General features: G+C 56.7%; 5 protein-coding genes across 5 annotated transcripts; 3 read left to right on the top strand and 2 right to left on the bottom strand.

The window, feature by feature from the left end:
* Window positions 1-4,787: 4,787 nt before the first annotated feature.
* On the bottom strand, window positions 4,788-15,335 carry IE81DRAFT_17552 (P-loop containing nucleoside triphosphate hydrolase protein). The gene is made up of 8 exons (XM_025510664.1): window positions 14,563-15,335; window positions 12,829-14,481; window positions 8,711-12,724; window positions 6,233-8,619; window positions 5,664-6,165; window positions 5,437-5,584; window positions 5,191-5,370; window positions 4,788-5,054 (listed from the first exon to the last, which is right to left on the bottom strand). The coding sequence occupies exons 1-8, from the start codon at window positions 15,177-15,179 to the stop codon at window positions 4,944-4,946; spliced, it is 9,612 nt and encodes a 3,203-aa protein (XP_025366715.1). The 5' UTR covers window positions 15,180-15,335; the 3' UTR covers window positions 4,788-4,943.
* Window positions 15,336-16,519: 1,184 nt separating this feature from the next.
* Window positions 16,520-19,294, top strand: IE81DRAFT_350067 (hypothetical protein; the record flags this gene model as incomplete). The annotated part of the gene is made up of 3 exons (XM_025516479.1): window positions 16,520-17,054; window positions 17,130-17,408; window positions 17,502-19,294. The coding sequence occupies 3 exons, from the start codon at window positions 16,520-16,522 to the stop codon at window positions 19,292-19,294; spliced, it is 2,607 nt and encodes an 868-aa protein (XP_025366714.1).
* A 978-nt stretch (window positions 19,295-20,272) lies between these two features.
* IE81DRAFT_368994 (FAD/NAD(P)-binding domain-containing protein) lies at window positions 20,273-22,726 on the top strand. The gene is made up of 4 exons (XM_025517198.1): window positions 20,273-20,634; window positions 20,770-20,791; window positions 20,924-21,322; window positions 21,477-22,726. The coding sequence occupies exons 1-4, from the start codon at window positions 20,447-20,449 to the stop codon at window positions 22,581-22,583; spliced, it is 1,716 nt and encodes a 571-aa protein (XP_025366713.1). The 5' UTR covers window positions 20,273-20,446; the 3' UTR covers window positions 22,584-22,726.
* Window positions 22,727-23,451: 725 nt separating this feature from the next.
* On the top strand, window positions 23,452-24,426 carry IE81DRAFT_350065 (hypothetical protein; the record flags this gene model as incomplete). The annotated part of the gene is made up of 2 exons (XM_025516478.1): window positions 23,452-23,638; window positions 23,726-24,426. The coding sequence occupies 2 exons, from the start codon at window positions 23,452-23,454 to the stop codon at window positions 24,424-24,426; spliced, it is 888 nt and encodes a 295-aa protein (XP_025366712.1).
* Window positions 24,427-25,841: 1,415 nt separating this feature from the next.
* Window positions 25,842-27,502, bottom strand: IE81DRAFT_294669 (yeats-domain-containing protein; the record flags this gene model as incomplete). Its single annotated transcript, XM_025512064.1, has 5 exons — window positions 25,842-26,042; window positions 26,202-26,298; window positions 26,386-26,857; window positions 26,950-27,178; window positions 27,359-27,502. Coding segments are annotated over 5 exons (1,143 nt in total), but the record flags the coding sequence as incomplete, so codon positions are not given.
* Between the last annotated feature and the right edge of the window lie 45 nt (window positions 27,503-27,547).

The following is a 27,547-nucleotide window of genomic DNA, read 5'->3' as shown; positions in this document are numbered from 1 at the left end:
CATCGCCTCCTCGATAGCTTGAATGTCGCGCCTGAAGTCTTGCAAAGCATCCCCAAGACTCCGTTCAGGCTTCCCCGACTCGCCTCCACCATTCGTCTCATCGACTTGCTCTTTAGCGCCCTCCTCAGCGTCTTGAGTTTCGCGCCGAGACTGCTTTACATTCTCTTGAGCGTCATCTGGCTTTGCTTCCGAGCGAGTAGTATCTGCTTCACCGTCTTGGTTGCGGGTGACATCCCCTTCTTGCGGCTCTGCCTCTTCGCCATCTTGTGCTTGGCGACCCGATCTAGACCGTGATGCGTTCTGTTGCTCTGCGGAAGCACCCTCGTCCGCATCACCGCCATCGGCGGGAGCATCTTCATCCATTGCAGATTGCAGTGACGCATCTTGAGGCTGAGAATGCTGATTTTCGGGCTCCGCTCGCTCTGCGCCTAGATTCTCCGCAATTTCCGCATCGTCAGCGTCCTCATCCTCTTCAGAAGAGTTCGCTTCGCCGCCATCCTCAATATCGCCAGCGATGTCCACAGCATCTTGCCCTGTGTCTGTAGACTCAGGGTGATCCGCGTCGGCTGGATCTTGCGTTCGGTCAGGCTCCAATTCCGTAGCTGCATCATTTACGTTTGACTCGTCGGGCGGTTGCTGTGGATCTTCATCTTCATCAAAGCTCAGCTCGCTACCATCATCTGCCCGCTCGTCGAGCTCCAGCTCGTCTTGAAAGTCCAGATTGTCAGCTTCAGCAGTTTGATCGTCGAGCTGTCTTCCCATGCCTTGCTCCATTTCAGGCGCATCTGCTTCCGCATTCACAGATTCGCCGTCGTCCTTTTGGTCTTCGTCAAGATCGGAAACGTCTTCTGCGGCATCTTGCTCGTTGCCGGCGCCGTCTTCGTCCTTTGAAGACTCTGGCTGGTTGTCCAAGGTCGAGTCCTGCTTCTGCTTGGAACGATCCCTGGCGACGGATTCTTCAGGACCTTGCTGTGGCCCGTTGAGATCTTTGTCGGTCTGATCCTGGTTGTGCTCGGCATCTTCGCCCTCGTTCCCATTCTCTTCTCCCCACATTTTCTCATCAACAGTATTCGGATCCAGCGGATCGACACCGCCACGCTGTTCATCAAGGTCCTCGTCGTCTGCCTCATCTTGATCATCTTGACCCTCCTCGTCTTCTCCTTCATCTGCGACACTCTCCAGCTCTCCTCCAAAGTCTTCCTCCATCTCTCTAGCGTTCTTTTCGCGCTGTCTCTCCCCCTTTTCGCCATCCTCCTCTTCTGCTTTTTCAGCTTGCAGCTCCTCCATCTCTTCGTCGTCCTGCATCTGGTCCGTGACGTCTTTGGCGCCGGAGCCGTCACCTAGACCCGTCCCGCCTTCGACTTGTTCTCCGCCTTCTCCGTCTGCCTCCGCTTGATTGTCATCAGCTTGTCCTGGCTTGCAAAAGCCTTTGAGGCTGAGCGATGTAAACGTGTTGCACAAAACAAGCGTAAACTTGACCAAAGTGCGATAATATGCAGCGGATGTGGCCAAGTGGCGCTCAATGAGCCCAGCGTACTCGGCCACGAAGGGCGTCACGCGTGCAAGAGAGCCATTCATGTTAGATGCAGGCTCGAAGACTGCGCTTGCAAAGAGCTCCATGAGAGAATCTTGAACCTGTTCGAATCGCAGCGTTTGGCTGATTCGTGCAGTATGCTCCATACGCCGCGCTAGCGCTTGATCCGCCATCTCATCGTCGACGACATCTGAACTCTGCTCCTGACCGATCTTGTGAAGCTCTTGTGCAATGACGAGCACAGAGGAAACGAGCCGGTCACTGGCGGGTCCTTTGATGGCTGGGTCTGCTGCTCCTTGCAGAGCGCTCCGGCAGGCAGCAAAGACGTCATCGGCTTCTTGCGATATCCATTCACCGAGCGGCTGTGTTATGGCAGAGAGGTCTGGATGGCGGCGCCCAATGACTTCGAGCTCTCGCACAATGGCATCCAGCGCTTCTGCCCCAGCGTCCAGCAACTTTGCCTCGTGCTGCAGCAAAAAGAGGCAAGAAGATATTCTGAGGGTGGCAATCAGAGAGAGGAGGCTGGTCCGCGTGGCTGACAAGCGCGAAGCTTCGCCTTTGATGCTATCCCACAGGGCAGACAAGGCAATACGGCTGTCTTCGAGCGGGGAAAAGTGCAAGTACGTGGGCGCATTTGATGTGGCCTCTCCTAATCCTTCTACCGCTCGAGCGAGGAAATCAACAAGCGCGGCCAAGGCCGGCACGATGCCTGGCTTGCAGGCCATTGCTGGTCCGTCTGATGTGGCCAAGTATTGGAGCCGAGTCGAGATGCCGCGCGCGGCATTTGCCTGTCTCGTCAAGTTGGCTAGCTCCGCTCGGCTGGCGAAAGTCAGGCTCGAAGCATGCTCAACAAAGTTGATACCTTTCAGCAGGTCTGCCACGGGAACATCGTCCGTACGAGAGCTGACAGACTTTCGAAGGTGAGGTAAAGCAGCAAGAAGACGGTAATGGTAGCGATCCGCTCCTGCAAGGGCTCGCTGAACGTGTGGAGTCTCCGATTCCGTCACGCCTTTCTGCACGTACAGATAGGTGACATCTTTGTGACGAGCCACAAGCTCTGGACGGACTGCAGAGCGCAAGCCGACTCTGCGCAGCTCACGCATGAGGTCTGAAAGAGCCTTTCTCTTGCGTGTAGTGAGAGCACGAATGATCTTGGCGTTCTGTTCGGTGGCTACTGCAGGTGTCAACTTTGCGAGCTCAGCGGAACGGCTGATAATCGTTCCGCAAAGCTCATCCATTGCCATAGGAAGGCCTGACTCTAGCGCATCGGCTAGCTGATTTGCAGAGAATGCAGCGAGCTTGCTCGCTGTTCGGGACAGGTCCACAAGGTGGGTTGGAGTGTCTGGCGCTCGCGCTGGAAGGCTAGATCGCGTCAAAATCTTCTCGACTTCCGCTTGGCCCAATGGCAACAAAGAGCCGCCGCTCGCGGGTATGAGACCCTTCTCATCGGCAGCAACTGAAGCGGAGCTCTGAGCGGCAGTGGCAAGGAGAGGATCCACGGGCTGACGCAGAACGTCTCGGAACTTGCGAATGCAGCGGTGCAGCTTTCTGTGCGTTTTTTGAGCACTCTGCTTCAGCGCATGAATGTTGACATCCTTCCACGAGGCAAGCTTTACAAAATCTCGAATTTCCTTCTCGATTGCATCGCGCTGCCTGTGCAGTGTCTCTTCGACCTTGGGCTTGAGCTGCCCGTAGAAGTTATTGACGTTCTGGAGTACTGTCGCGACCTTGTCGAGACCGAGCCATTCTTCCTGGGGCAAGCTACCGCCGACCAGAGCATCCAGGAAGGTCGAGAATGAGTGTAGCAGCTCTAAACGAGGCCCAAACGTCCCGAAAGTGCTCGATCGGACGTACTGGTCCAGCAAAGCAATCAGCTTTTGGAGATGGTCTTGCGCTTGTCCGGTGCCTTCCATGGTAGCTGCCTGCATACCCCTTACCGCGACCTCGAAGAGCTGAAACCAGAAGTCCGCGGTAGGCGCTGCAAATCGCTCAGCTTGCGTATCCAAAAGGCTCGACCAGCATTCCAGCTCGAGGCGACGCCACTCAATAATCTGCCCAATGATCTCATCCCGAGAGGTTTTGAGGCTAGTTGCTGAGCTCGCATATCCTTCCCAATCTTCGGTGTGGACCAGTAGTTGTTCCAGAGCTGCAAGGATCCTAGCGACTGGCAAGCCGCTGTCGAGGCGCAGTATAGCTTCACAACGTTCTCGGATGTGCTGCAGTACCATCTGCTCGGGCCATTCAGTGATCAAGGCAGTGAGCTTTTCTCGGAGTCGCTCGACAATCGCAACTGCTTTGGTCGTCTGAGGCGGGTTTGCCGCCGTGTAAAAGTCGGGGGCCGGCGAAGTCGAAGAATTGGGCGTGAGAGCACTTTGGGTGACCATATGAACTGACAACGGCGCGCTAATTTGGTCGAGCGCCTCGGGCAGGGTCTCACGTGACGCCAGGAGCGCACGTTGCAGGACATCTTTGCGTAGCGACTGCAGCAGCGCCGATGCTCGCACGCTGACCTGAGGAGAAGAAGTCCCAAAGATGGCCGAGTGAAGATGATAGAGGCTGCTGATGTGGTCTTTGCTCAAGCTTGTCATGGACACATTTGCCGAAGGTGGCTGTGGTGTTCTGGTATCGTATCCAGTTTCCATGACGTCTTCAAACTCGGGAAAGAGCTCGAGAAACTCGGCCTCCTCCGCAGCAGCTTCGTCTTGAATCAAATTGTCCAAGTTGCGCGACTTGTACAAACTCGCTTCTTGCTCTTGAGCGCGGCGCTCTCTGTCCCGATCGAGTACCCAGAGTTGGTAGATCTGATCATAGACCACAACAAGGCGTTGCAAGATAGATTGGAGGCTCACGCCTTTCGAGACGTCTTCGCTGATGCAAGCGACCGCTGTGAGCAGCAGCGAAGCAGAGAGTGCGCTCGCTTTTCCCTGCTCCTTGAGCCGCACGGGCAGCTGAAGCTTGGAATAGAGCTGAGTGGCCCGTATCGTGGGAAAGCTGGTCAGGGCGCTCAAAAGTTCGGAATGCCTCTTGCTACTTTCGGTCTGGCCTTGGACTTTGACGGCTTGCGCCAACACCCGCAGACCCAAGCGCGTGCCGTCTAGGACAACGAGAATCGGTGCTATGAGGTCTTCCATCGAAGAGCGGTGGACTGCAGACAGACGCTGTCGGAAAGCGCCCAGAGTGACCTGCAAATCTTGTTCCCTGGCTTCAAAGTCTGTTGGGAGACTGTCGAGATGCTGTTCTGTTGCTAGCTGCGCGAGCAAACCTCTTTGATACACAGTCTGCACAAAGGTGCTGACCTCCCGATGCAAAGAGGTGAGCTTTGAGAGATCAGGCTCTCGAACGAGAGCCCGATCGGCCGCCCCAGGCTGCTCGAGCATCAATGCCGCATGCTTTGCCATCAGCGAGCGCGTCAGCGGACTGCTAGAATTGCCAGTGAGCAGAGCTTCTGCCCGCGTGGCGACATCGATCTGCGCTTGGAGACGCACACCTTGCCAGGCGGACAGTCCTCCTTGGGTGCGCTCTGTGACCAGAGGATCGACAGCCACGTTGGGGTGGAACAGAGTGAGCATACCGCGAGACGCGTTCATCCAAGCAAGACCCAAGCGCATCAAGCCATCGGCGTGATCCGTGGAGCCTACGCGCAAAAGATACTCAACCATCTCAAGCCAGATGTTCAGTACCGGCAAACGTGCAGCGGGATCCGTGCTGTCCAAATGCGCGACAAGCGCCTCAAAATCGTCGAGCGTTATGGCTTCGTCGCGCACGAAGCGGTGCGCAAAGTCTCGTAGCTGCACGGATGCCTCGCTAGCCAGGAGTGGGATGAGTGCATTAGTAAGCTGGAGGCAAAGGTATAAGCGGTCAGCAAATGTGGAAGAGAGATCACGGCACATCCAAAGACCCACCTCTCGCACAAGGCGCTGTAGCGCAGCATAAAGCCGAGCAGCACGAGGGGGTGCGCGGAGAGACAACTCCAAGTTGAAGAGTTCAGCTACGCGTGCTGCTTCACGCTTATGAGCAGCAAGTTCCGCCAAAGAGACGGACTTTGGAGAGCTATGAAGTGACACAACGAACAGGAGGACAATGTCAGCAGTTGATGAGGAGTACCAGTCGCTCGGTGAGAAACACGCACCCGATCTTGACGGCGATTTGGAGCCTCAGTGGGCCCAAGAGATCTGCCGGGCTAAACGCTGCGTCCAGATCCCACAATTTTGCGGTCCAAGCCAGATCACCCGAGCTTTGCGCCGGAGAACTCGCAGGGTGCAAGCCCCCGGCAACGCGCGCCTTCCATGCGTCTCTCTTGAGCGAGACAAGAGACGTCAGGTCATAAGAGCTGTCGTTACACGCAGCTCTCATGAACGCGTCGAGGCACGTGCGCCGATGAGCAAAGTCGTCGAGGCCAGCTGCTCGAGCGCAATGCTTCAGTCCCGTCTCGCAAGCCACAAGTGCTCGCGCTACGTGCTCGTGTGGCTGCACATTTTGTTCGAGGTGCGTGGGGCCCACGACCGATGCAGCCTGGAGCTGCGCAGACAGTCTGCTTGCGATGTCCAACAGCTCGGCGCGCTGATTGGCCTGCCAGGCCTTGTCGGGGGATGTGAGCGTCGCGGCTACATCGATCGAGGTACGCGCTAGGTCTGTGAGGACAACGTCATGTCAGCTTTGAAGAGAGTGCGCGCGTCTGCGTACCGGCGAGCTACTCACCGGGTTGAAGCGCTTGACGGGGCACAAGATGGAGCAGGCGAATGATGTTTGCCGCGGCCGACGCCGCCTCGACATCATCTTGGCCATGACCCAGACACATTGCCCAAATCTCCCTCATCGCCAGGCCCGTGATCAATGTCACATTGGAGTCAAGCTGTTGCAATACGCCGACGATCTGAGACGCCTGTTGCGCATGGGCGTCGTTTTGCGCCAGCTGTGCAGCAGCCTGAAACATCAGCTTGATAAGGACGCGTGCCGAAGAGTAGTCGAAGTTGGGCGATTGGGCTGAAAGACTACCTAGATACGATGCAATGTCGACCAGCTGTGCGACAGAATGACACGACGATGCGTCGCTTGTCGGAACAATTTGCTGGGCTACTTGCGACACCGAAACAGCAAGCGCAAAGATCACCGGCGGTTCTGCTTTGCGCTCAAACGAGCGCCCACCAAAACGAAGGGCGGACCATTCGAGGGCCGTCAACGCATCATCGCTCTTTGACAAGGATGCCTGCGCAGTGGACTTGAGCTTTGAGAGCTCCACGGTCGTCTGGACGAGCAGTGCGATAGCTTGCCCGAACATGTCTTGATCAGCAGTGCCGCTAGCGGTGGCGGCATTCGTACGGAGGTCAGGTCCAAAAGAGCTTAGCACTGCCAAGTCCAGAGCGGTTGTTTGGGCAAAAGCTGTGCTCCTGGCCAAGGCATGATTTTGAATCGCGTGGGTTCGGAAATACTCGACGACCGCCGCGTCCAGTTCCGTGGCCGTCGATGAAGAGGCTCGCAGGGCCAGGGTCAACAAGTGCGCAGGTAAAGCTTGGACGATGTGGACGCAGGCCGCTTCGCGTTGCAGCTCGTTCGAGCGCTCATCGATCCGGAAGCGTGCCAATGCCAAAGCACTGGCAGAGCTTCGGGGCAGCAAGGTCGAGAGGTGCTTCGCTAGGTTGTCGGGCGTAGAAGCGTCTGGAGCAGGGACGTACACTTCGATGCCTCGATTCCTCATCGCTCGACTAAGCTCGCCATGCTGAGGGTCCAAGGCCATAAAGACTCTGAATGAGGGATGTGCTCTGACGACCTGAATCTCTCCATCGATGACGCCGCGCTCGCTGAGTATGAGAGAGCCACCTTCCTCGAAAAGAGAATTGAGACGATCCAAAACCGATGCGGAGCACAAGTTTGCGTCGTCGATCAGGAGCCAGTCGCCGCGCTTCATGGCTCGCACCAGGGGGCCATCGTGCCACTCGAAGCGTCCAGCCTGACTAGCTGCAGCTTTGGCCGCTTTTGCGACGCCCTCTAGCGCCTCCCGTACTGCGAATGTTTCGTCGACGAGAGCCAGCGGCTCTATGTAAGCGATGAGCTGCGTCTGTTGATCGTCTGTCATCGCGCCCCCACTCGACAGGAGCTGAGCAACGCGTTGGCGCGCGGCATCGAGCTGGTCGTGGTCAGGTAAAGCAGCAAGTTGCGAGCTTTCGAGGGCTTGCAGAGCATGGTCCAGTCTCGTCAAGTCTCCACGAATGTCCAACAAAGGGTCCGCCTGCTCAAAAGTGCCCAGCACATCCATAGCATCTATGCCCGAACTCATGCACAGCTCCTCCAAACGAGCTCCCGCAAGCTGAGCAAGCAATTTTACAGCAGAAGTCTTTCCTGCGCCGCTGGGTCCTGTAAGAATAGCGAGCCAGCCGAGGTGAACACAATCGATGAGCGTTTCCATAGCCGGTAAAATGTGTTTGGGAAACGCCAGCTTTGCATGATCCTCTGCGTGGCGTGGCAAGCGAGGCAACACCGCGTGACCCACTTGCAGGAACTTGGGCGTGACCGTAGGTTGTGGACGATGATCGACGTCGATCTCTTCTCCCCAGATCTGTTGATAGATAGCAGCTGCAGCCCTTTGATCGCGTTTGTTCCTGAAACGCTGCAAGAAGAGAGTGGACAAGTGCTGCACAGGGCTACGGCGCCAATTGAGTCCTAGATCGGAGTGCAAAAGCGAAAGCCAGCGCAAGAGGTCCCGCAAATTGAACTCCCAAGGCGCTCCCGCCCTGCCCATGCTCCGGGTGACCATGGCAGCATCGTACAGACGAGCATTGAACTCGATCATGCGGCTCAAATCCCGCTGATCGAAAGCGGGATAGAGGTGAGCGCAAATGGTGAGGATATCTCCAGCTTCAAGCTCATCCACGTGAACCTTTGTGAAGCGGTTCAAAAAGGACTTTGGCAAGCCTTTGCGACCACCGCCTTGATGATGAGGATTTTGCGCCGCAAAAAGTCTAAAGTCTTCGTGCTTTGTGAAAGTGCGCCCTAGTTCCGGGACGTAGACCGTGCCTCTGTGATCAAGACAAGAATTGAGTCCTTCCAGCACGGTCTGAGATGCCAAGTTCATCTCGTCGAGCAGCACCCTGCCCAGCCGACGACACGCGCCTACAAAGGTCAGCGTCCGGCCGCACACTCGGACAGCAGAAACACAGACGCGCGCGGAGCTGGACTCACCAATCGCCCGCCTGCATAGCTCTCAAAAACGCAGCATCCCTCCACTCGAATTGTCCAGCAGCTCCGCCCTCGAGCGGAAGGTCTCCACCAAACAAGTCCGTCAGCTCCGTCTGATCCGACAAGTTGATTCTCGTGAGCGCATTCCCACTAGCTCTCGCCAGAGCCGCAATCAAGCTCGTCTTGCCCGCTCCAGGACTGCCTTCGAGCAGGATGGCTTTCCGAGGCACGCAGAGCGCTCGAAGGACGCGCATCGCATTGCTCGCCGTCGTCCTCGCCTCGAAGCTAAAGTCGTTCGCTTCAGACGCTTCCATGTCCGACAATGCGTCCTTTCTGCGTACAGAAAATGGACCGATAGAAAAGTGCGTAGATGTCCGACGCACCGTCAGCAGGTCTTTCTCCCCCATATGCATCGTCGAATTGCCGACGGAGCGCACCACATCATGAAGCTGCGCCACGCATCGAGTGCGCAGCGCGCGCACTCCAGCAGGGGTCATCGCAGCGGTAGCGGGAAGCGATCCCACGCCATCCACGATGACCATCATAGCGCCGTGAACAAAAGCCTTTTGCTCTTCAAGCACCACCTTGGCCGTCTGATTGATGAAAGTCGTCCAAGCGAGCAAATCCCTCACGCCCAAGTTTGCCTGATCCCGTCCTCCCACTTCTGCGATGAACCAGTGCGTAAAGTCCAGCATGGGGGCGCCCCACCGCTGCAACTCGGGGCCGTTCCACTTCGCATCCAAAATGCGCATCAAGTCCGTCCGATCCTCCACGTGCGGCACCCATATCTCCGTAAAGCGGTTCCTCAGCGCAGGGCTGAGTTCCTTCTTGCCGTAATCGCCTCCCGGGTTCATGGTGGCGACGACCTGAAAGCCCGACGCAGCGCGCAGATGAGCCGAGTCGAGCGCGCCCTCGGCCGTCTTGTCCAGCGAAGCGCCCGTGCGTTCAGCCAGTACGAGCGTTCTACCGGGCTCGAGCACAGAGTTGAGTCGCTCTAGCACGCTATCGTCTGCCAAGGAGATTTCGTCGAGCAGCAAATGATTGCCGTGGCGCATCGCTTGCACCAGCGGACCATCTTGCCATTCGAACAGAGCCATAGCGCGATGGACAGCTTGCAATGCGGTCGTCAGGACAGGCTCGGTACTTGCGGAAGCATTCTTTGCTAGTGCAGCAGCGAGATCTTCCAGATCCGCCTCGCTGCTTGCATCAGCAAGAGGATCGTGCACCAAAGCAAGCGCTTCGAGAGCGACTGCTCTCGCATGAGCCTGTCGAGCCGCTCGATTCCTCAAAGGTCGTTGACCTCCGAGCAAGTCGGCCGCATCCGTATTCTGGTGGCAATTGACTTGATGAAGCTCTCTTCCCATCGCAGCAGCGAGCACTTCGCACACGCTCGTCTTGCCCGCACCCGTCTCTCCCACGAGCAGCACGGGCTCGTCATACTGCAGAGCAGCAGCTACGAGGCACAGCATCCTCTGCATCGCTTCGGTCCAGACGATTCCAGCTCGCAAAGCTTCCAATTTCAAACGCTGAGCGATTCCGCCGCTCAGTCGAGCGGACGCTTGACCCCTCAAGTCATAGAGCGCCTTTTCGTCGATCTTGACGCGCATGACCTGCTCGATGACCTGTCGAACGGTGACCTTATCGTCTGCTCTCCTAGCTCTTTCCGCAATGAGCATGTAGCCATTATGCGCCAACTCTTGATACCCCACCGCCTCTCTTTGTCCCCATCTGAAAAGATCTCGAAGGGTGACGAAAGCCTGTTTGGTGTCGAACACTCTTCCCGCCTGTCTACGTTTTTGCAGCTCCACGAATACCGCGACAATCTTGTTGGCGTAGGAAGGAGCGATGGAGCATCGGTGCGTCAAGATGACTTCAAGCTCCGCCTGCGGCACATCATCAAAGTGGATCTCCAAAAACCGGTTTCGGAAAGCGCGGCTCAGGACTTTGCGACCTGCGTACAGACCTGGAGGGTTCTGCGTCGCAAAGAGCATAAAGTGAGGATGAGGTCGCACGACTTCGCCAGTCTCGGGTATGACGAGCTCCCTATTATCGTCTAGCAGTCTGTTCAGAGCTTCCAGAACATCGGTGGGCGCCAAGTTGAGCTCGTCCAGGACGATCCAGTCCCCGTTCCGCAGAGCGCGAACCAGCAAGCCTTCGTGGAAGACGAGCCTTGCGGAATCGGCATCCGAAGCGTACGAGCCAATGTACTCTTGGATATCCGTGTGCTCGTGATTGTTGATGCGCACAAAACGATGTCCCGTCCTTCTAGCGAGGTACTCTACCGCGCTCGTCTTTCCCGCAGATGTAGGTCCTTGGATCAGCACGGGGTTGCGTCGCGTAACGACTGCTCTCGCAAGTCCCACGAGTTTCTCCTGCACAGAAGGCGTGAGGACATAATCCTCCGCAGCATCCAATTCCAAAGGTCCTCTTTCCAACCAAAAAGATCCCACCTGCACGCACGTGTTCGAGTCGGGTGCAGCTGGCACAAAGCTAGCCGCAGCATTTGCGTTCTTGGCGCGCGAGAGGACGCGTCGTTGCAAGATGTCGCGGGCAATCTTGGCGCTCTTCTCATCCAGCAGCAACACGAAAGCCATGATGAAACCTTCCCAGAGCGCTCGTCGCAGTCCGTACGTGGCCGACACGTCTGCCGCAAAGGTCAGGGCACGCGACAAGGTGCGTATAGAGTAGTGCGGCCTCTGATTCGCCCCGTCCGCAAGCTCGTGATCATCCGCGAGCGTGCGTAGTTCCCAGTACGTCTCCGCAACATCCATGATGGCCGATCGATCTCCATGCGCCAAGTGTCCCACATACTTGTCCACAATGGAAGTGAGCGCTTCTCGATCTGCCGCCGGACTAGGCACGTACAGCTCCGTGAACCTGCTACGCAGACTACCTGGCAAATCTCGCTTGCCTACATCCGTGGCTGGATTCATGCAGGCAAAGATTCTAAAGTCCGGATGACGAGGCACCGGCTCCAGATCACCTCTCTCCGTCAGCACGAGGCTGCTGGAGCTCGATTGCAAGAGGGCCGAAAGACAATCGATCGTCTCCGGAGCGGCCAAATTGACCTCGTCTAGCAGCACCCAAGCACCTGTGCGCAGCGCGCGGACTAGCGGACCCTCGACGAAGCTAAAGACGAAATTGCGCTTCTTTGTGGCATGATGGATCTCGAATTGTCGGGCTTTTTCCGCAAATTCTTGCCAGGCCATGTCCAGCGCTTCATCTCTGGTAAAAGGCCCATCGTCCGTTCGCCTCTTCTTGCGAGACGTAGCTCCCGGCGAGCTTCTGCTCGGCGCCTCTCCGCTCGATCCTTGCTGCTCCTCCTTACGACGTCTCGTAGCCGCCATCTTAGCAGACTCGTTCCACAGAGCAGCCAATCTTGACCACCTGGCTTGCGCAAAAGCTTTCCTCTCCGCATCCACAAAGCGCGCATTTCTTCTTGCCGAAAAGGTCTTTTCGAACAGCTCCAGCCACGCGTTGTGAAGTTCGGTTGCCGGCAACTTGGCATCGAGCGGTTTGAAAGCGCCTAGCAGATCGCTGCTTTCGGTCTGTTGACTGAGATTGAGCGCCGTCAGCGGTCTTCCAAGCATGGAAGCGAGGTGCTGAACAATGGTCGTTTTGCCCGTTCCCGTCTCCCCGACCATCAAGACCGGTTCTGCGTGAGACACACAAGCAGCCAGTCGCTCCAGGAGAAGCAAGGCCGGTCGAGTCATTGCGAAGCTGTTCGCTGGAGGCGCTGCTGCTGTCTGATAGGTCCCACGAGGTGCGCGACTCAACTCGACTCGGCCTATGCGAACGTGCGTGCCTTGCTGGGCCTCTCCAGGTCGATGTGCGCCGCTCTGCGAAGAGCGCAGCACGAGCTCGGGAGTACGGCCTTGAATCGCGAAGCATGCACTTTCGGTAGAGAGACCAAGACCCGTCGCCAAGCTCTCGAGAAGTTCCGCATATGCTTCGTTGCTGGCAGACAGCTTGCGCACGGCGTTGGCGCCAGCAGGTGCTGTCAACAGAGCAGACGCTCTGGTGAGTCACAAGGCGGATCAAAGATGCCGTCAAAACGAGTGTTGCCAAGTCTTGTCAGAAACCTCACGAAGCAGCAGCGTCCGCACCACACCCCTACTCACGGAGGGGCCAAAGCGCCCAAAAAGACATCGCAAGCCTCCGCAAAGATCTCATCTTGCATCGCCTGATTCGCAAAAGGATTTAAAGCCGCTCTTCCAGCCGAGCTCAACATGGCCTCCACTCGCCCAGCCCACTTGACCAGATCCCTCACCGACACATTTCTCCTCGAGCCGGATCTCGTACCGTTCGTACTAGCGCCACCAGACCTCTTGGCCAGACGCGAGGAGAGCGCAGCAGCAGAGCTCCAAACGCTCACCATGCGACTTAGCGCTCCATCTTGCGCCTCCGCCAGTCGAGGGAACATGCGGCGCAAAATCTCTTGCACGTCGTCTAGGCTGGGCGAGAGCATGTCCACGTTGTTCCAGTGCCAATGTCCCATAAAGACCGCGGACGGCGGCAAGGCATTGGCATCATCGAGCGTCGAAGCGTTCGCTCGAGAAGCATGCACGTTTCGCGTAGCGAACAGCGCAAATCCGTGTCCCGCTTGTACCTTGCCTCGACATCCCAAATCTATTTGTGGCCTACCGCCCGGCGTGTTGGCAGATCCCAACGCTTGCGCGAGCGGCTTGATCAGAGAAAGGATCTCGCCGGATGCTCGATCGATATCTTCCAAGACGACCCAGAGTCCAAGTCGGACTGCCCGAGTCAAAGCTCCTTCGGACCATTCGAATGTGCCTGGTCGGGTGGGGGATGAGACGAAGCTGCCCAAAAGAGCCTTGGCATCGAGTCCTGATTGATCGCCTAAATGTAGCGAGAGTATGGGGAGATTGGAGGAGGTCGAGCTCTCCGACGAGCGCATGCACGCACACAAGTGCTCCAGTAGCGACGTCTTGCCGCAGGCTGGCGGTCCGGACAAAAGAATAGGCCGGCGTAGCGCCAACAGCCGAACAAGATCAGTCAAGGGCTTTTGCAGCGCTTCGGTCTCGATGAAGCGGGATCGTTGAGCGGGCGGTTCTACTGCGGCAGGAAGCCCTTGCGCGAAGTCCTGCAGTGGCACAATCTTGAACACCAGTGTCCCACCAATGATTGTGGTATGAGCTCCCAGATCCGCCCGCGCGACGCGCATGCTGCCCTCGCTGCCGCCATGCGACTTGGACTGCTCCTGAGCATGCCGGACCCGATCGCACCTGATCAACTCCTCCAGAGCCAAGTTCCAAGCATCTACACGCTCCACGTTGACTGCCGACGAGTTCAAAGAGCGCACCTCGATCCACGCATCCACCGCTCCTTCCTTCTCTTCCTTCTGCTTCTCCTCCAGTGGTAGTCTGCCAGCAGCGGGCCTACCGACGTACCGACCTTCCATCTCCACCCTCGTAGACTCTGCGATGCCTTGCTGAGCCGATAAAGCCTGAATGGCTATCAACCTGGTCGTCTTGGAGTAGGCATCCGGATTTGGGTGGGTGATGATGCGCTCCAATTGCCTGGTGGGCCACGATGTTGGGGAGTAAGAGGAAAGAGCAGGTGCGGCGTGAAGAAGACGATACCAGCTGAGCAGCATCGTCTGAAGGGCGGATCCATCTTCGAGCAGCTCGTCAGCGTCTACGTGCAGCTTGGCTTCGTCGATGGATGACAGACTTTGTGCAGGTGCGGACGCGGAAAGGTGCGCGAGCGGGCCATTCGAGAAGGCGGGATGGCAGACCATGCGCAATGCAGCGCTATGATGATCGCGCAAAGGATCATTCGAAGTGTGAGCGACGATTACGCTTGTGCAAGCCGTTGGCGCGATATCGACTTACGGAAAGCATTGAGGAAAAGGAGGCAGCAATGCAGCGATGGTCGCGAATGCGGACCGCAAACGTAGAGTGTGTGGGTGGGCAGAGCGAGAGGTGAGTTGCGCGTCTGAAGAGGAAGATGGGTGCGACTGCAGAGCCTCGTCCAAGCACGTTGAGATGATTTCGGGCAAGAGCGCTTCAAAAGAGGTGGCGAGCAGCAGCGTGTATGCCGGCTCCAACAACAATTCGGCCAGATCTCTCATCACGCTCTGAACGTCCATCTGCTGCCCCTGCCCCTGCACCTGCACCTGCCCCTGCTCCTGCCCCTGCTCCTGCTCTCGCTCTCGTATCTGCGCCCAAGCATGTAGACTGTGAAGCGGAGAGGATGCTTGATCCATGTATGCTTGCGTGATGAGGGAAATGTCGTGAGAGGACGATGAGAGCGCGGCGTTGGAGGTGGATGGAGCTGCGACGGGTGTGGGTGTGGGTGTGGGTGTGGGTGTGGGTGCGAGTGCGAGTGCGGATGATGTGCCATGCTGTGCGGACTGAAGGAAGCGCGCAGAAGCAGCCTGCAGATGAAAGGCGAGGTGCGACGGCGACGGCGACGGCGACGGCGACGGGGATGGGGATGGGGATGGCATCCTTGGCACACCTCTTCTGCTCTTTGCCGACAACGGTGTGGAAAGCTGAGCAAAGTGGTGAGGGTGAGGGTGAGGATGAGGATGTTTGGTGATGAGACGTGCTATACACGACTCACGACTCGACGTCGTGACTGCTTAGCTGCATGCCATGCCATGCCATGCCGTGCCCAGAAGAAGTGGAACGCTGGCTAAACGCGTAAAATGCCAAAATTGTCCAAAAAAAAGTTGTGGCTGCTTGCTGCTGCGTGCGGGCGAGAGTGGGACGCGTACCGGTACAGGTACAGATCGAGTCACTGCAACCTCTCATTCGCACGGCAATCAAATCGAGCGCAGCACAGAAGAAGCAAGCAAGCGAGCGCAAATCGTGAGCAGCAAGCAGCATGCACATTCGAATTCAAGTTCAGCATTCAAGATTCGGATCGTGATTCATGATTCAAGATTTTCCGCGTCCGATCGGAGAAGCGCAGGAAAGAGATTCCTTTCATTCGATTCAAGATCCACATTTAATTCAATTCGTGATTGTGATTGTGATTGCAAATTCACCATCTGTTGTGAATTCGCAGTCAAGAGTCAACACGAGTCGCAGTCATGAGTCATGAGTCACGAGTCACGAGTCTCGAGTCCGAGTTCACGGTTAATTGCAGTCATGAGTTTGAGTCACGTGAGTCAGTGTGAGTCAGTCATGAGTCAGTCTGAGTCACAGTCACGCGTTGCTGCATTTTGACTCGCACCGCATCATTCAGATTCACACTCGTCATCCCACGCATATGTGCCATTCACCCACCGCATCGACTCAGACTCGTGATTTCATTCCATTCGTGATTCCATCTTCGCTTCTTGCAGGATCGAGTCTTGAGTCGTGAGTCGTATACTCGGCGGACTGCATGCATGCACAAATATGGCTGGCTGGCTGGCCGGCCACTGTGACGTGACGTGACTCGGACTGTTCGGCGCCCGCATCTCGACATCAATCGACCAAGATACGCTTTCGAGTGTTTGACAGCGTAGTCTTCGCCAGCGAGCGCTCTTCACCCCCCGCACACCATCCCGACACGCACTACGCCTGCTGCACAGCACCTTGAAGGTCATGTGACGCTCTGACCCTGACCTTGCTCTGCTCTGCTCTCGATTTTTCCATTCAAGACCTGCCTTTTGAACGTGCTGGCGCAGCAAGACGAGAGCGCGAGCGAGCGCGTGTCGATCGAGGACACTCGCACGCGGCCCACCATCCTCGCTGACTCAAGAGAAGCAGATCAGCACAACTTTCAGTCGCATACACAAGACTTGGCAACAAGAGGTGGCGCATACATTCGATCCGTAGCATCAGTCGGCTTGGCGAAATGCTGCAGATGGACCAAGCAACGCTCGAACAAGTGTTCGCTCAGGAATCGCAACAGCTTGAGCATGGGAACTCTGCAGGCACGTCAGCTGCAGCTTCAGGGCCAAGTCCAACGCCAGCAGCAGCAGCTCCAGCTCGAGCTAGAGAGAGAGCGGACAGCGCCAAACTAACGACGGCGCCAAGCAAGCATCGAGAAGGCAGCCATCATCCCAGCGCACCTCGGCCAGGCAGAGCTCCGCAAGCTATACGATGCGCAGCCTATGCCAACTCCACCATGTTCGTGCATAGACTCAGGCAGGACGTGCAAGATCTGCTGGACGAGTTTGCGCGCGAGTTGTTGATGCTGCAGCGCAGCCAGTCCCTTGATGCTCGGGATGTGCATGTGCCGGTGGATGTGCAAGTTGGCATGTCGCCCATGCAGCTTTTTCATCGCCTATGGATCCGCGCAGGCTGGCACGCTATCCAGTCCGCTTGGCCCGAGGCGCACATCGCATCTAGAAGATCGTTCTTTGAAGCTACAGCGCGCGCTTTTGTCGGTGAGTGGACGAGGCAACGTGTTGCTGCGGCGCGATCGCGTATGCTGATGCCTCGCCTTGCTCCTGCGATGACAGAGCGCCTGGAATGTCTTTCTCCATGCTGTCCCTACCCGCCTTCGCCTCTAGGCTCGTTCAGTCTGCACATGCCCGATGTGCATCACGTTGCGCAAGGTTTGGCCTGCCTCTTTGCCGTGTACACTCTCGTTTCGACCACGGCTGAAGCTGTGCCTATTCTGCAAGAAAGACCAGAGAGGTACGTTCGGGATGACACTGACAACAAGGGAAAGAGCAAAGAGATTCCCATGGGGGATCAACACTCGCCTCATTGCGGATGGAGAGTGCCCATGCCGGTAGGTGAGTCTGGTGCTCGATGTCAGAAGTCTGCTTCTCTTCTCTGCTAGCTTGACGGCTGAGTCGTCTTGTCCCCTTCTGCACACCTCGCACCAGACCTGTACAACGTACTCCTGCACATTCCACAGCACATCGGAGGCACAGAAGCGGGACATGGCTGGCAAAGCGCCAAGGATGATGCCGCTTTCGCTCTTTGGGCATTGCACGGCCATGCGCTTCCTCGACGAAGCATCAAGATGCGAGGAGACCGGCAGATATTCTCATCCGAAGCATTCATCCTTAAGAAGGAGTACAGGAACGGTAGATCGTTCGACAAGCTTTCAGCGCGCGTGCAAGACGAAGGCGATGATGATGATGATGATAACGAGCCTCGCGCTGCTACGCTTCTTGGCGTTGTTGACGATCGCACTGCTCAGGTATCTGGTAAAAGGGGGAAGCGCAAAAGCACGACCGGGAGGTCACAAAGTAGCAAGAGAAGAAAGGCAGGCACAAGTGCGGCAAGAGCGTCCAATGATGACCAGACTTTCTCGGTCACGGGCGGACCCGAGTTGGATGCGCACCAGCAAGAAGGGAAAGAGAAAAGTTTTTGGGTTCGGGCAGTGCAGCAGCCTATCGAAGAACGCAGTGTGGGGCCGATCAGCGCTTTTGAGCTGATTCCACCAACGAGTCTGAGAAAAAAGACGCATGGGCTATGGCCCTCCAATCGAATAGGCGATCAGGCATCGGTAGAACGTCACAGGGCAGAATTTGGCATGGTCATGTCGGACCGTTCTGATGCTCGCCAATCGGGGCGAACGGACAGGCACCTCGATGGATCAAACGAGACTCGCGATGCTGAGCATCTAAGCGCTGCGCCGGCCACGCGCGCCTCCGTCTCCACCTCGCTTTTCGACACGCACCAACCTTCGTCTGAGCGTCCAGTCGCGCATGGACTTTCAAGAGCTGACTTCGTGCGCAATATAGTCAGAGCACAATTGGGCGAAGCGCCTCTGATCTATGAGACGATGCTAGACGGCCTCAGCAACACTGCGAGGAGAGTAGAGGATGAAAGTGGATCGCAAAGCGAGGATCGGTCTGCTGATGCTGAGCGAGCTGCTCGGACTGCACCACATACATATCGCGCGCACAAGCGAGCTGGTCCGAGCAAGACGCATTCGCGCAAAAGTGCGAATGCTGCAACTTCGACCTCTACTTCTTCAACTCCAACTGCAACTCCAACGTCGAGATTGTCCCTTGCTCATCTTCCCCCATCCCACCATTTGCCACGACACCGCGCTTTTCGTCCGTCGCCTCGAGAGGGACTGTCGACTTTGAACAAGCTGCTCGAGCGGCTCAAGGAGGAAGCAGAGGGCTATGTGAGGAGCGCCAATTGTGCGCTCGGAAAGCAGGGAGATGCGCACGTTTCGCAAAACGCGGCAATGGCTGGTCTCGCTTTTGGGAAGAGGTTGGGAGATGATGCAGTATGCAGCGACGCACTAGTCCGCCATGCGGACGCGGATGCGGACGCGGACGCAAACGAAAAGGACTCGGAGTTGGATTTGGATTTGGACTTGGGTTCGAAGCGTTTCGAATTCGATGCGGATGGATCGCTGAAGCGTTGGACAACGAGTTGCGATTCGACTTTGCAGGGGGGGGGGGAGGAGGAGGAGGAGAAGAATTTGTTGAGGAGCGTTGGAGAGGAAGCTTGGGTCAGGACGAGGAATGAGATTGTGGGGAGAAAGGAAAAGGCGGGAATTCGTGCGTTAAAAAAAGGGAGCAGCGAAAGAAGGAAAGTAGAAAGGGGGGGAGGGCGTACTGTAGCGGATGGGGGTGGGCATCTGGAGAAGAGGATGGAGTGCGGATTAGACTTGGACGAGGCTCGGGCGTTGGAGGATTCGGCGCGCGGGTGAGGATGCTTGGACTGCGTGCGTGCACACCCACGTCCCGCACTCTGTCCAGGTAATCCGTGGTAGTAGCAAAAGCCCTCGTCGCACATGATGCACATGCGCGGACCTACAATGTGTCTGTACGCATATGCACACGCACATGATGAATCTTACCATACCCCACTGTGAAAGAAGTCGCAACGGCCGAGCGTCTTGTCTACATCGCAGCCCCTTCCACCTTCTTCCCTCCCTGCGTGCCCTTCTCTTCCAATCGCATGTGCTGTTGCATGTGTTCAAAGTGATAGCGTGTGGATTTTGGCTTGTGCAATCAGGACAAACATGACGGAGCTGTGTGTGCCCACATGGGGCTGTACAGACCAAGCATCGCTCACTTGTGCGCAAGCCTCCTTGCGGCGACAAACAATTGGCTCTGCAAAGCGGGAGCATAATGGGGGTGGGGGCTCGGTAGTTCCTCATTCTGATAAGTCTTAGGAGGGTGTTTTTCCAGGTGTGAATGTTCTCTGAAGCCCAGAAGAGTGAGCGTTGCTGAAGAGCCTGAGTATGAGGTGGTAGAGCAGAGTGGCAATGGCGGAACCTTTTTGACCTCTTAGGAAGTAAGTAGGCCCAGTGGGAAGTTGAACAAGACAACCGACATAGGCCTCAACTGGCACATAAACCAGCTAACAATCGTGAATGCAGATGGCTGATGCAGCCTGGGATGCTGCCTGTCGGAACTCAGCCATGATCACCTTTACTAAGCTGTGCCCTCTTTGAGATGGAGTCAGAGTGAGCGTGAGTCACGAGTGCTGCATGCGTAAGTATATAGCAACAAGCGCGGGATGCGAATCCATGGACTTCCGCGGATCGACTCGCACGGACGCGCGCGCGAATCCTTGCATGGTCAGTCAGCATGCATGCAGCGCGCGTTCAGTCCATGCTGCGCCGTACAAACTTGGTCGATTTGATTGCGCCAACATTTGTGGTGTGATTCTTGACTCGTGACTGCGTTCGGGGCCCCATCCCATCCACGCTCATGAGCTTCTCTCCCCCCACCCTTCTCTCGCCCCTCTCTATTCCAATTTGCGGCTTCTCCAGATCTTTCGTGTACGAACGCTGGCTCGCTCACTCGCGCCCCCCTCCTCTACACTCCACAACTACAGACAGACTCGGTCAAGCATGCGCGTGGGAATTGTGGGAAGCGGCGTGTCGGGATTATCAGCTGCTTGGGCTCTGAATGAACATTCGCAGCATCAAGTCACGCTGTTCGAAGCTGGGGAGAAGGTGGGGGGACACACCAACACGGTATGGTTTGAGCCACCTGTGGGACAAGCGGGAGACAAGCAGCAGGGGTGTTGGGTCGATACGTGAGTTTGTCGCGTACGTGGTGGAAGGGGGTGGGTGGGCGCCTGGCGTGCGTGAGACATGCAACACTGACGCTCTAACTCGCACGCACACCATTGCTTACTTGACTTTGGCAATCGAAATGAATGCTAATCAAGCGGGTTCATCGTCTTCAACGAGGTGCGTGCCTGCTCATTGTCATCGTGGTGCCCGCGCCCGTGCCCGCGCCCGCGCCCGTGCCCTGCTCAAGCCTTGCCCCCCCCCTCTGCTCACGCATCCCCTTCTTCTCACCTTGATCGCCCTGCATGGCAGGTGACGTATCCCAACTTTCTCCGATTCCTCAAGCATCTGGACATTGCCATTTTGCAATCCGACATGTCCTTTTCCGTCTCTCGTTCCTTTGCTCCCTCCTTGCCCTTCTTTCGCACAAACAAGAGCGATGAGCCATCAAAGTCGCAACAGCAGCAGCAGCAGCAATCTCAGAGGGGCGCTTTCGAATGGTCGGGTTCCGGACCTGCAGCTCTTTTCTGCCAATTGGAAAACCTGCTGGACCCTTCGCATTGGAGAATGGTGTGGGACATCATCAGGTTCAATCATCAGAGTCTCGATTCGCTGCGAGATGCGCGAAACGGCAAGGCTGTGAACGGCAACATTGGCAGCTGGTTGGATCAGAGGGGCTACGGAGACGCGTTCAGGAACAATTACCTCATCGTGAGCAGCAGCTGCATGCGCAGAGAGCACATGTGGACGCTGATGCTGACTGACACGTCGTCGCTACCACGCATCACGTACGTGCCCTTTCACTTGGCCTTCTCCTCCCCCCCCCCCCCCCCCCCCTTCCCCCTTCCCCACCCTTTCTCTCTAGCCAATGACGGCTTGCATCTGGTCCACACCTCCCGGTCTAGCATTCTCTGCTTTCCCAGCTCTCACCCTGCTTAGATTCATGCACAATCACCATCTCCTCCAAATACTCGATCGGCCAGTCTGGTTGACGATCAAAGGGGGCAGCAAGAATTACGTGGACAGGATCCTTGCCAAATTGCCCGATGCAGCTTTGAAAGTGGGAGAAGAGGGTACTGTGGTCAGCGCGAAGAGGGATGAAGGGACGGGAGAGTGGGTGATAAAGACGAGGAGTGGAGGGGAGCACGTGTTTGATCGAGTCGTCTTTGCGTGCCATGCTGATCAAGCCAGGGCAATACTGCAAGGAACGACGAGCAAGGCGCTCGAATCCACACTAGCTCGTTTTCACTTCAACAAGAACGTGGCTGTGCTGCACTCGGATGAGAAGCTCATGCCGGTGCGCAAAAGTGCTTGGTCCGCTTGGAATTTTCTGGCCGTTTCAAAGGATAAGAAATCGTTGGATGAGGACCGAGTGACTTTGACATACTGGATGAACCTGCTTCAATCTTTGCCCGAGGAGAAACATGGACACGTGCTCGTCACGCTCAACCCTTCGCCCGACTCTCAGCCCGCACCTCAAAAAATCAAGGGCAGCTACTCGTACGAGCACCCCTTGTACACCGAACAATCCGTCGCTGCTCAAGCGCAGTTGAGAGAAATGCAAGGCGTGGGCGGCGCGTACTTTGCCGGAGCTTGGACCAACTACGGATTTCATGAAGATGGTTTCAGCTCGGGCTTGAGGGCTGCCATTGCGCTTGGAGCCAAGACGCCATTCGAAGCTAGCCCAGCAGAGAGGGAAATCCCACCTTTCAACCTGCTCATCTACACCTTGCTCAACCTGATCGAAAAGAGTCGAGCCATATCGGCCCCGCTCTTTGCGCTCCTACTCGCACCCGCCATCATTATGCTCACCCTGGCCATCGAACATCTCGTCGGCCTTACAAAGGTGAACGAGGAGCGCGTGAAAAGGTTTGCGAATGTGAACAGAAATGTGCGGATGTTTTGGGAAGGCGAACTTCAAAGCAAGTGGGGCTTTTTGCGAGGGGCGAATGAGAGAAAGAAGGCCAGGTAGTGCGGCAAGTGTCATGGCCCCGCGCCCCAGAAAGCTATCGTGCAGACTGATGTACACGAGATGCGCTCGTACGTCCTTTCCCATACCACTTGTTCGTGGACTCTAGAACTCGAGAGCAATAATGTCAACCATTTCGATCCTTCACCAAGATCTCGAGTCCGAGCGACGACTGACCCTGAAGCTCGAGTTCATTGTCGTGGCGTGATCTTCGCCACTAAGACGTGCCCCTCGACTGATCACCCGCGTTGCGGTAGGTAAGGTCCGCCACTTGAGATCAGCCCGCTGGGGTCACCTCGACGGGACTGGATTGGACTGATCAAGAAGCGCCACTTTCAAAGGCATTCTTTGATCTTTTTGAGAAACGCTTGCGCAGTGCGCTGCCATGTCTGACCGATAGCCGCGCCGAATTCGTGTTTTCACTGCGCACACCCGCCGAGCTTTCAAGTCACGACAGAGCACGACCAGACGATCTTGCGAGACACTGCTCGTGTTTGCAGCATTCGGAACTCTGAGCAATCACAATGTGGTCTGCGCATTACGTCAACCCTCAACTTGGCATTTTGCTTGCACGATCCTCAACTAGATCGCTCGATCGACGTTTCCTCAAACTGCAGGGGCAATAGACGGACGCTTTTGACGTGTGGGACTGGCCGACCTACGAGCGGCATGGCAGATGCGAGGGCGAAATGGGGCGGAGGCTGAGATTGATTGACCCTTGCCGCGCCTGGCTTGCCACTAGTCTACGTCAAGCTGGGTGAAGCCCGTCGGCAGACGTCTCTCTGGAGTAGACGCCACATGACCGTCGCGAAAGGAGGCAATGGGAACAAAACTATTCAGGGACCGCACGGCTATCAGGCTATCGATTAAAATGGCTCTGCAAACGAAATCCCCAGCATGCACCGACCACGATGGTCGTGATCTTCTGTCTGGGAGATTCCTACCTCTGACCGATGCGTCTTCTTCATCCTCTATCTTCGATATGTTCATCATTCCCTCGGATCTTTTGTCTTTTGCCGCGCTGCTACTAGCATGCACCTCGACAGCTATCCCGCTAGGTGAGCGAGACCATCGAGGTCCTCGGACATTTGTCGAGCGCAGAGCAAGCTCACGTCTCACGCTTCTTTTGACATCGCCTGCATTAGGTACGTCTTCACCACAAAGCGATGCACATCGTCTGGAGCGCCGTTTGGGCGGTCTGCCAGATACTGCGAGCAGCGAAGCGAAGCTTGTCGAGGCTGCAATCGACCGGCAAGCAGTTACGCTGCAATCCGGCTTGACGAGTCCCAGCGAGGAAGATCCTCTGGTCGCGTCCACCGCGCACAAGCCGCGCAGAGCACCTTTGGAGCGCTCAAAGAGACCCATCTCTCACCGGACCAAGTGGCAGAGTGTGCGAAGACAGAAGGATGACTTGACAAAGGCCTCTGGTCGAAATTCTCCCTTGAGCCTGCACGAGTGGCGCGAGTTGCGGGCAGCTACCCACGCGCTTGCCGATCAGTCAGACTCGGGCGCTCAAGATGCCGCCACTCTTCCTCACATCAACAAACGTGGCTTTCCCTTGATTGCTCCCACTTCCCGCACAGCAGCAGCATTGAAGCAGCGCTTCTCCAAGCCTCGAAACGGCGTATGGCGCGGCATATCTAGTCTCAAGACTATGAGCACCGGCACGGTCGGCGCGATCATTCGCTCCATCAAGAGTGTTCAGGCTTCGGCTGGAGCGCAAGTCAGTACGCGATTGAAGGTCACTCGTCAACCGTGGAGATTGCCTAGGATCAGGATGAAGTTGAGATTGAAGCTCAACCTCAAAGTTGGGTCTAAAGCTTCGATGAGGGACATGCTGCCTTGACTACAGAATGCAAGTGATGCCGGTGCGCATTACGCCATTCAAGAGCTGATTTGAGAGGCACGGTGTCAGGCGCTCGTCTGACAACGTGCAGAATGCAAGATGTCATTCCCTTCGTCGAGAAGGTTCGGTTGCGAACGTCACCTCTGCGTGTCCAATCCGTCGATGCAGAGAGCATTCGAAAATGATCGGCATTCACAGTCATAAAGATTGAGGCTTGGTGGCCTGGTCGTTGGGCCTTTGCGTGCGAGGAGTGATGAAGTCAGCCCCTCGAGGGTCGTGCGCGAATTGAGGAATTTCAGCAAGAAGGCAAGCGCTCGGTCGAAGTGATACAATCGGAAGTCAAGCGTCATAGCTCTGCCATGCCATGCCAACGTTTGACTCGACGCCAACACAAACATTGCCAATGATGTGATTGCGACGAATAGTCTGCAAGGCTTCTTCTCCTTTGTAGTAGCAGAATCTCCCCTCTCACACTCCGACTCGGTACAAAATGTTCAGATTCCGGCGCGCATCTCGTCTATTGGCAAATTTCTTCGCGTGCGGAAAACGGCGACCGAGTCGCTTCTCCTTTGACTCATCGCGTCTGCCACAGGACGATTGGGACGTTTTTGCATCTGCAGACGGGGGCGCGTCTCGATGGCTCTTGCTATGCCAATCGGCCTACTCTGCCTATGCGTCATTGCGACGACGCCTCTCGCCGGCAATGCGCAACATGAGTTTCTCGTGATGGGCGCTGTACAAACCCTTTAGCTCACATTTCCCAAGACGCAGCTCTGAGCTGGCTAGATGCACGAGCGGGGCAATGATCAGAAAAGCATGCTGCAGAGCGTGCACTACTCCCGCAACTCCTCGACGACGTTCGCTTCTCGTGCAATCCCTTGGGATCTGTCATTATGGGCGCACCACGCGAGCGACTCGGAGAAGGAAGGGAGCAGCAGCAGCAGCAGCACGTCTACTTTGGCTCAAGCAGCATGTACTGGATCAGCCAGCTTTATTGAGCCTTTGACGCAAAGAAGGAGCAGCAGAGGTGCTCAGCGTACGCATCAAACAGCCCGCTTCCACAAGTCGTAGAAGGCCACATCGTTCCAGACGAGCTGGCAAGGCACAGAGTATTGCAACTCTAACGTCTACCCACAAGCTCCCGTCATTGGAACAAGCGGGCAGCCCACAGACGCACAAGGCGCCCGTTTGAGATACCGCGCTGCAGCAACACATTCTCGACGCTTCCCAAAGTCTTCGCCTGACTTCGCCGTTTTTTTTCCCTTTCAAGCTGGTTGATTGAGAAACAATTCACCAGATCCTACTTTGTGAGCAATGAGTCGGCGTGTTGCCATTGCTACCGTACATCGCGGCAAGGCAAGAGCCAGCCTCAATCATTGTGCTGAGAACACAAACGTCGCTCCTTGCCGCTTCGGTCAACTGGCTAGCCTCCTCCTCACATCTCTCAACTTTCTCTCCCCATCTATCAACCTCTTCCTATACTCTTCCAGCTCCCTGACCGCGCAGATACGCGCCAAGTCCAGCCGTTGCGCCTCGTTGTTGATAGCTTCGGTGCTGAGCGCATCGAACAGCGCTCCGGAGGGCGCGTGCAGCGGATGAGGCGGCAGAGGGAGTACCTTTTTAGTGTGGGACTCGGTGGAGGCGTTGGCTTGATCGCTGGTCGGATCGCCGCTACCTGCGTCGCCAAGGACTAATTCGCCATCCGCACCGCTCGTAGGAGCTCCGTCGAGCGGGACAAAGTGTCGACTGACGTCAGAGGCGAGACCTGTGCCGACGCCGGCAGAGAGATCCGGAGGTATGTTGGAAAGCAGAGATTGATAGGAACGATAAGCGGTCGGATCCGAGAATGCTTGCGCAGAGGTGGGGAACAAGCTGTCAAGGGAGCGCCAAGTCAGCCTTGAGGCCACGCTGACGCGGAGATTCTGCGGATTCGGAGTGCACGCTTCGCTTTCCGCTCACCTGCTCTGTGGCCTCTTGATGAGGATATCGTAGAAGATTTCGGTGGGTTCTGGAAAGACGATCTCATCGTATTGCCAGCTGTGCACGACGGGGGGCAGCAGGGGCCGTGCTGCAGGGTTTTCGGTGTGCGCATGCGGTGCGGCCGTGGCAGAAGAGGTAGAAGTGTCTCCCGGCTGCTGCGTAGCCTCTTGCGCCTCCTTTTCATCCTCTGCAGCATCCCCTGCATCCCCTGCATCCCCCGCATTCCCCGCATCCCCCGCATCCCCCTCTCCGCGGTCCGAATCGCCATCGACTGTATGATCCGCCTCTGTCACTGTGACGGGCTTCTCGATGGGATGCCATGGATGTAGCTTGAGCCGATGATATGTGGTCAATGGCTTCTCGTTGGCTTCGGGAACAAACACGATTCGGATCTGAATGTCGAATTCACCCCAACCCGTCTCTGTCACTTGAAAAGGCGGCTTGTCCACGGCTGGGAGGGAATGAATGCGAGGGACAAGTCGATCAGCTCGGCTCGGCTGGCCATACGCTCACACCTCTCCAGCCGCCCCCCCCCCCACTCACTTCTGGAAGCGCCGGCATACGTCTCGTGCAATTTAAAGGTGACCTTTTTGACAAAGTGGGAGATGTCATCCTTGCCACCCACCATGCGATGGTAATCATGATTTTGCGATTCAGCTGCTTCTCTGGCTCGAGTGGACACGGTGTTTGCCAAAGTGCTGGGGCCAGGCGTTTGGGAGGGTGTTGCAAGTGGTGTGCTCGTGCCTGTAGGCGTTCCCGCTTGACCCTGACCCTGACCCTGACCGTGCGGTGCCGATGCCGATGCCGATGCAGCGTTGCCATCCCCTGAAGCAGCGGTGGAGAGATCCACGCTTGCTCTGACGCTCCTTGATCTGCCGTGATGGGTAGCGGATGCGGATGCGGATGCGGATGTGCCAGCATCTCCACCACCACCACCAGCCGAAGGCACGACGCTTGGCAAGGGCCAACTGGCGGCTGAGCGAACAGCGACTGTCCATCGATGCGTGTGATCAGGCGGTGCGCTCATCTTCTCCAACGCGGTGAGGGGAGTGGAGGTGCTGCCGATGAGGATGGATCGATGGATGGCCAGTCCCTGCGAAGCGCGCGCACGAGCAGAGAGAGAAGAGGGGGGAGGGGGGGG

This window comes from Ceraceosorus guamensis (genome assembly GCF_003144195.1).
Source record: "Ceraceosorus guamensis strain MCA 4658 unplaced genomic scaffold IE81scaffold_109, whole genome shotgun sequence".
In the NCBI taxonomy this organism is placed as follows: domain Eukaryota; kingdom Fungi; phylum Basidiomycota; class Exobasidiomycetes; order Ceraceosorales; family Ceraceosoraceae; genus Ceraceosorus; species Ceraceosorus guamensis.
Note: the sequence above shows the minus strand (reverse complement) of the source record. Positions and strands in the feature narration are given on the sequence as shown.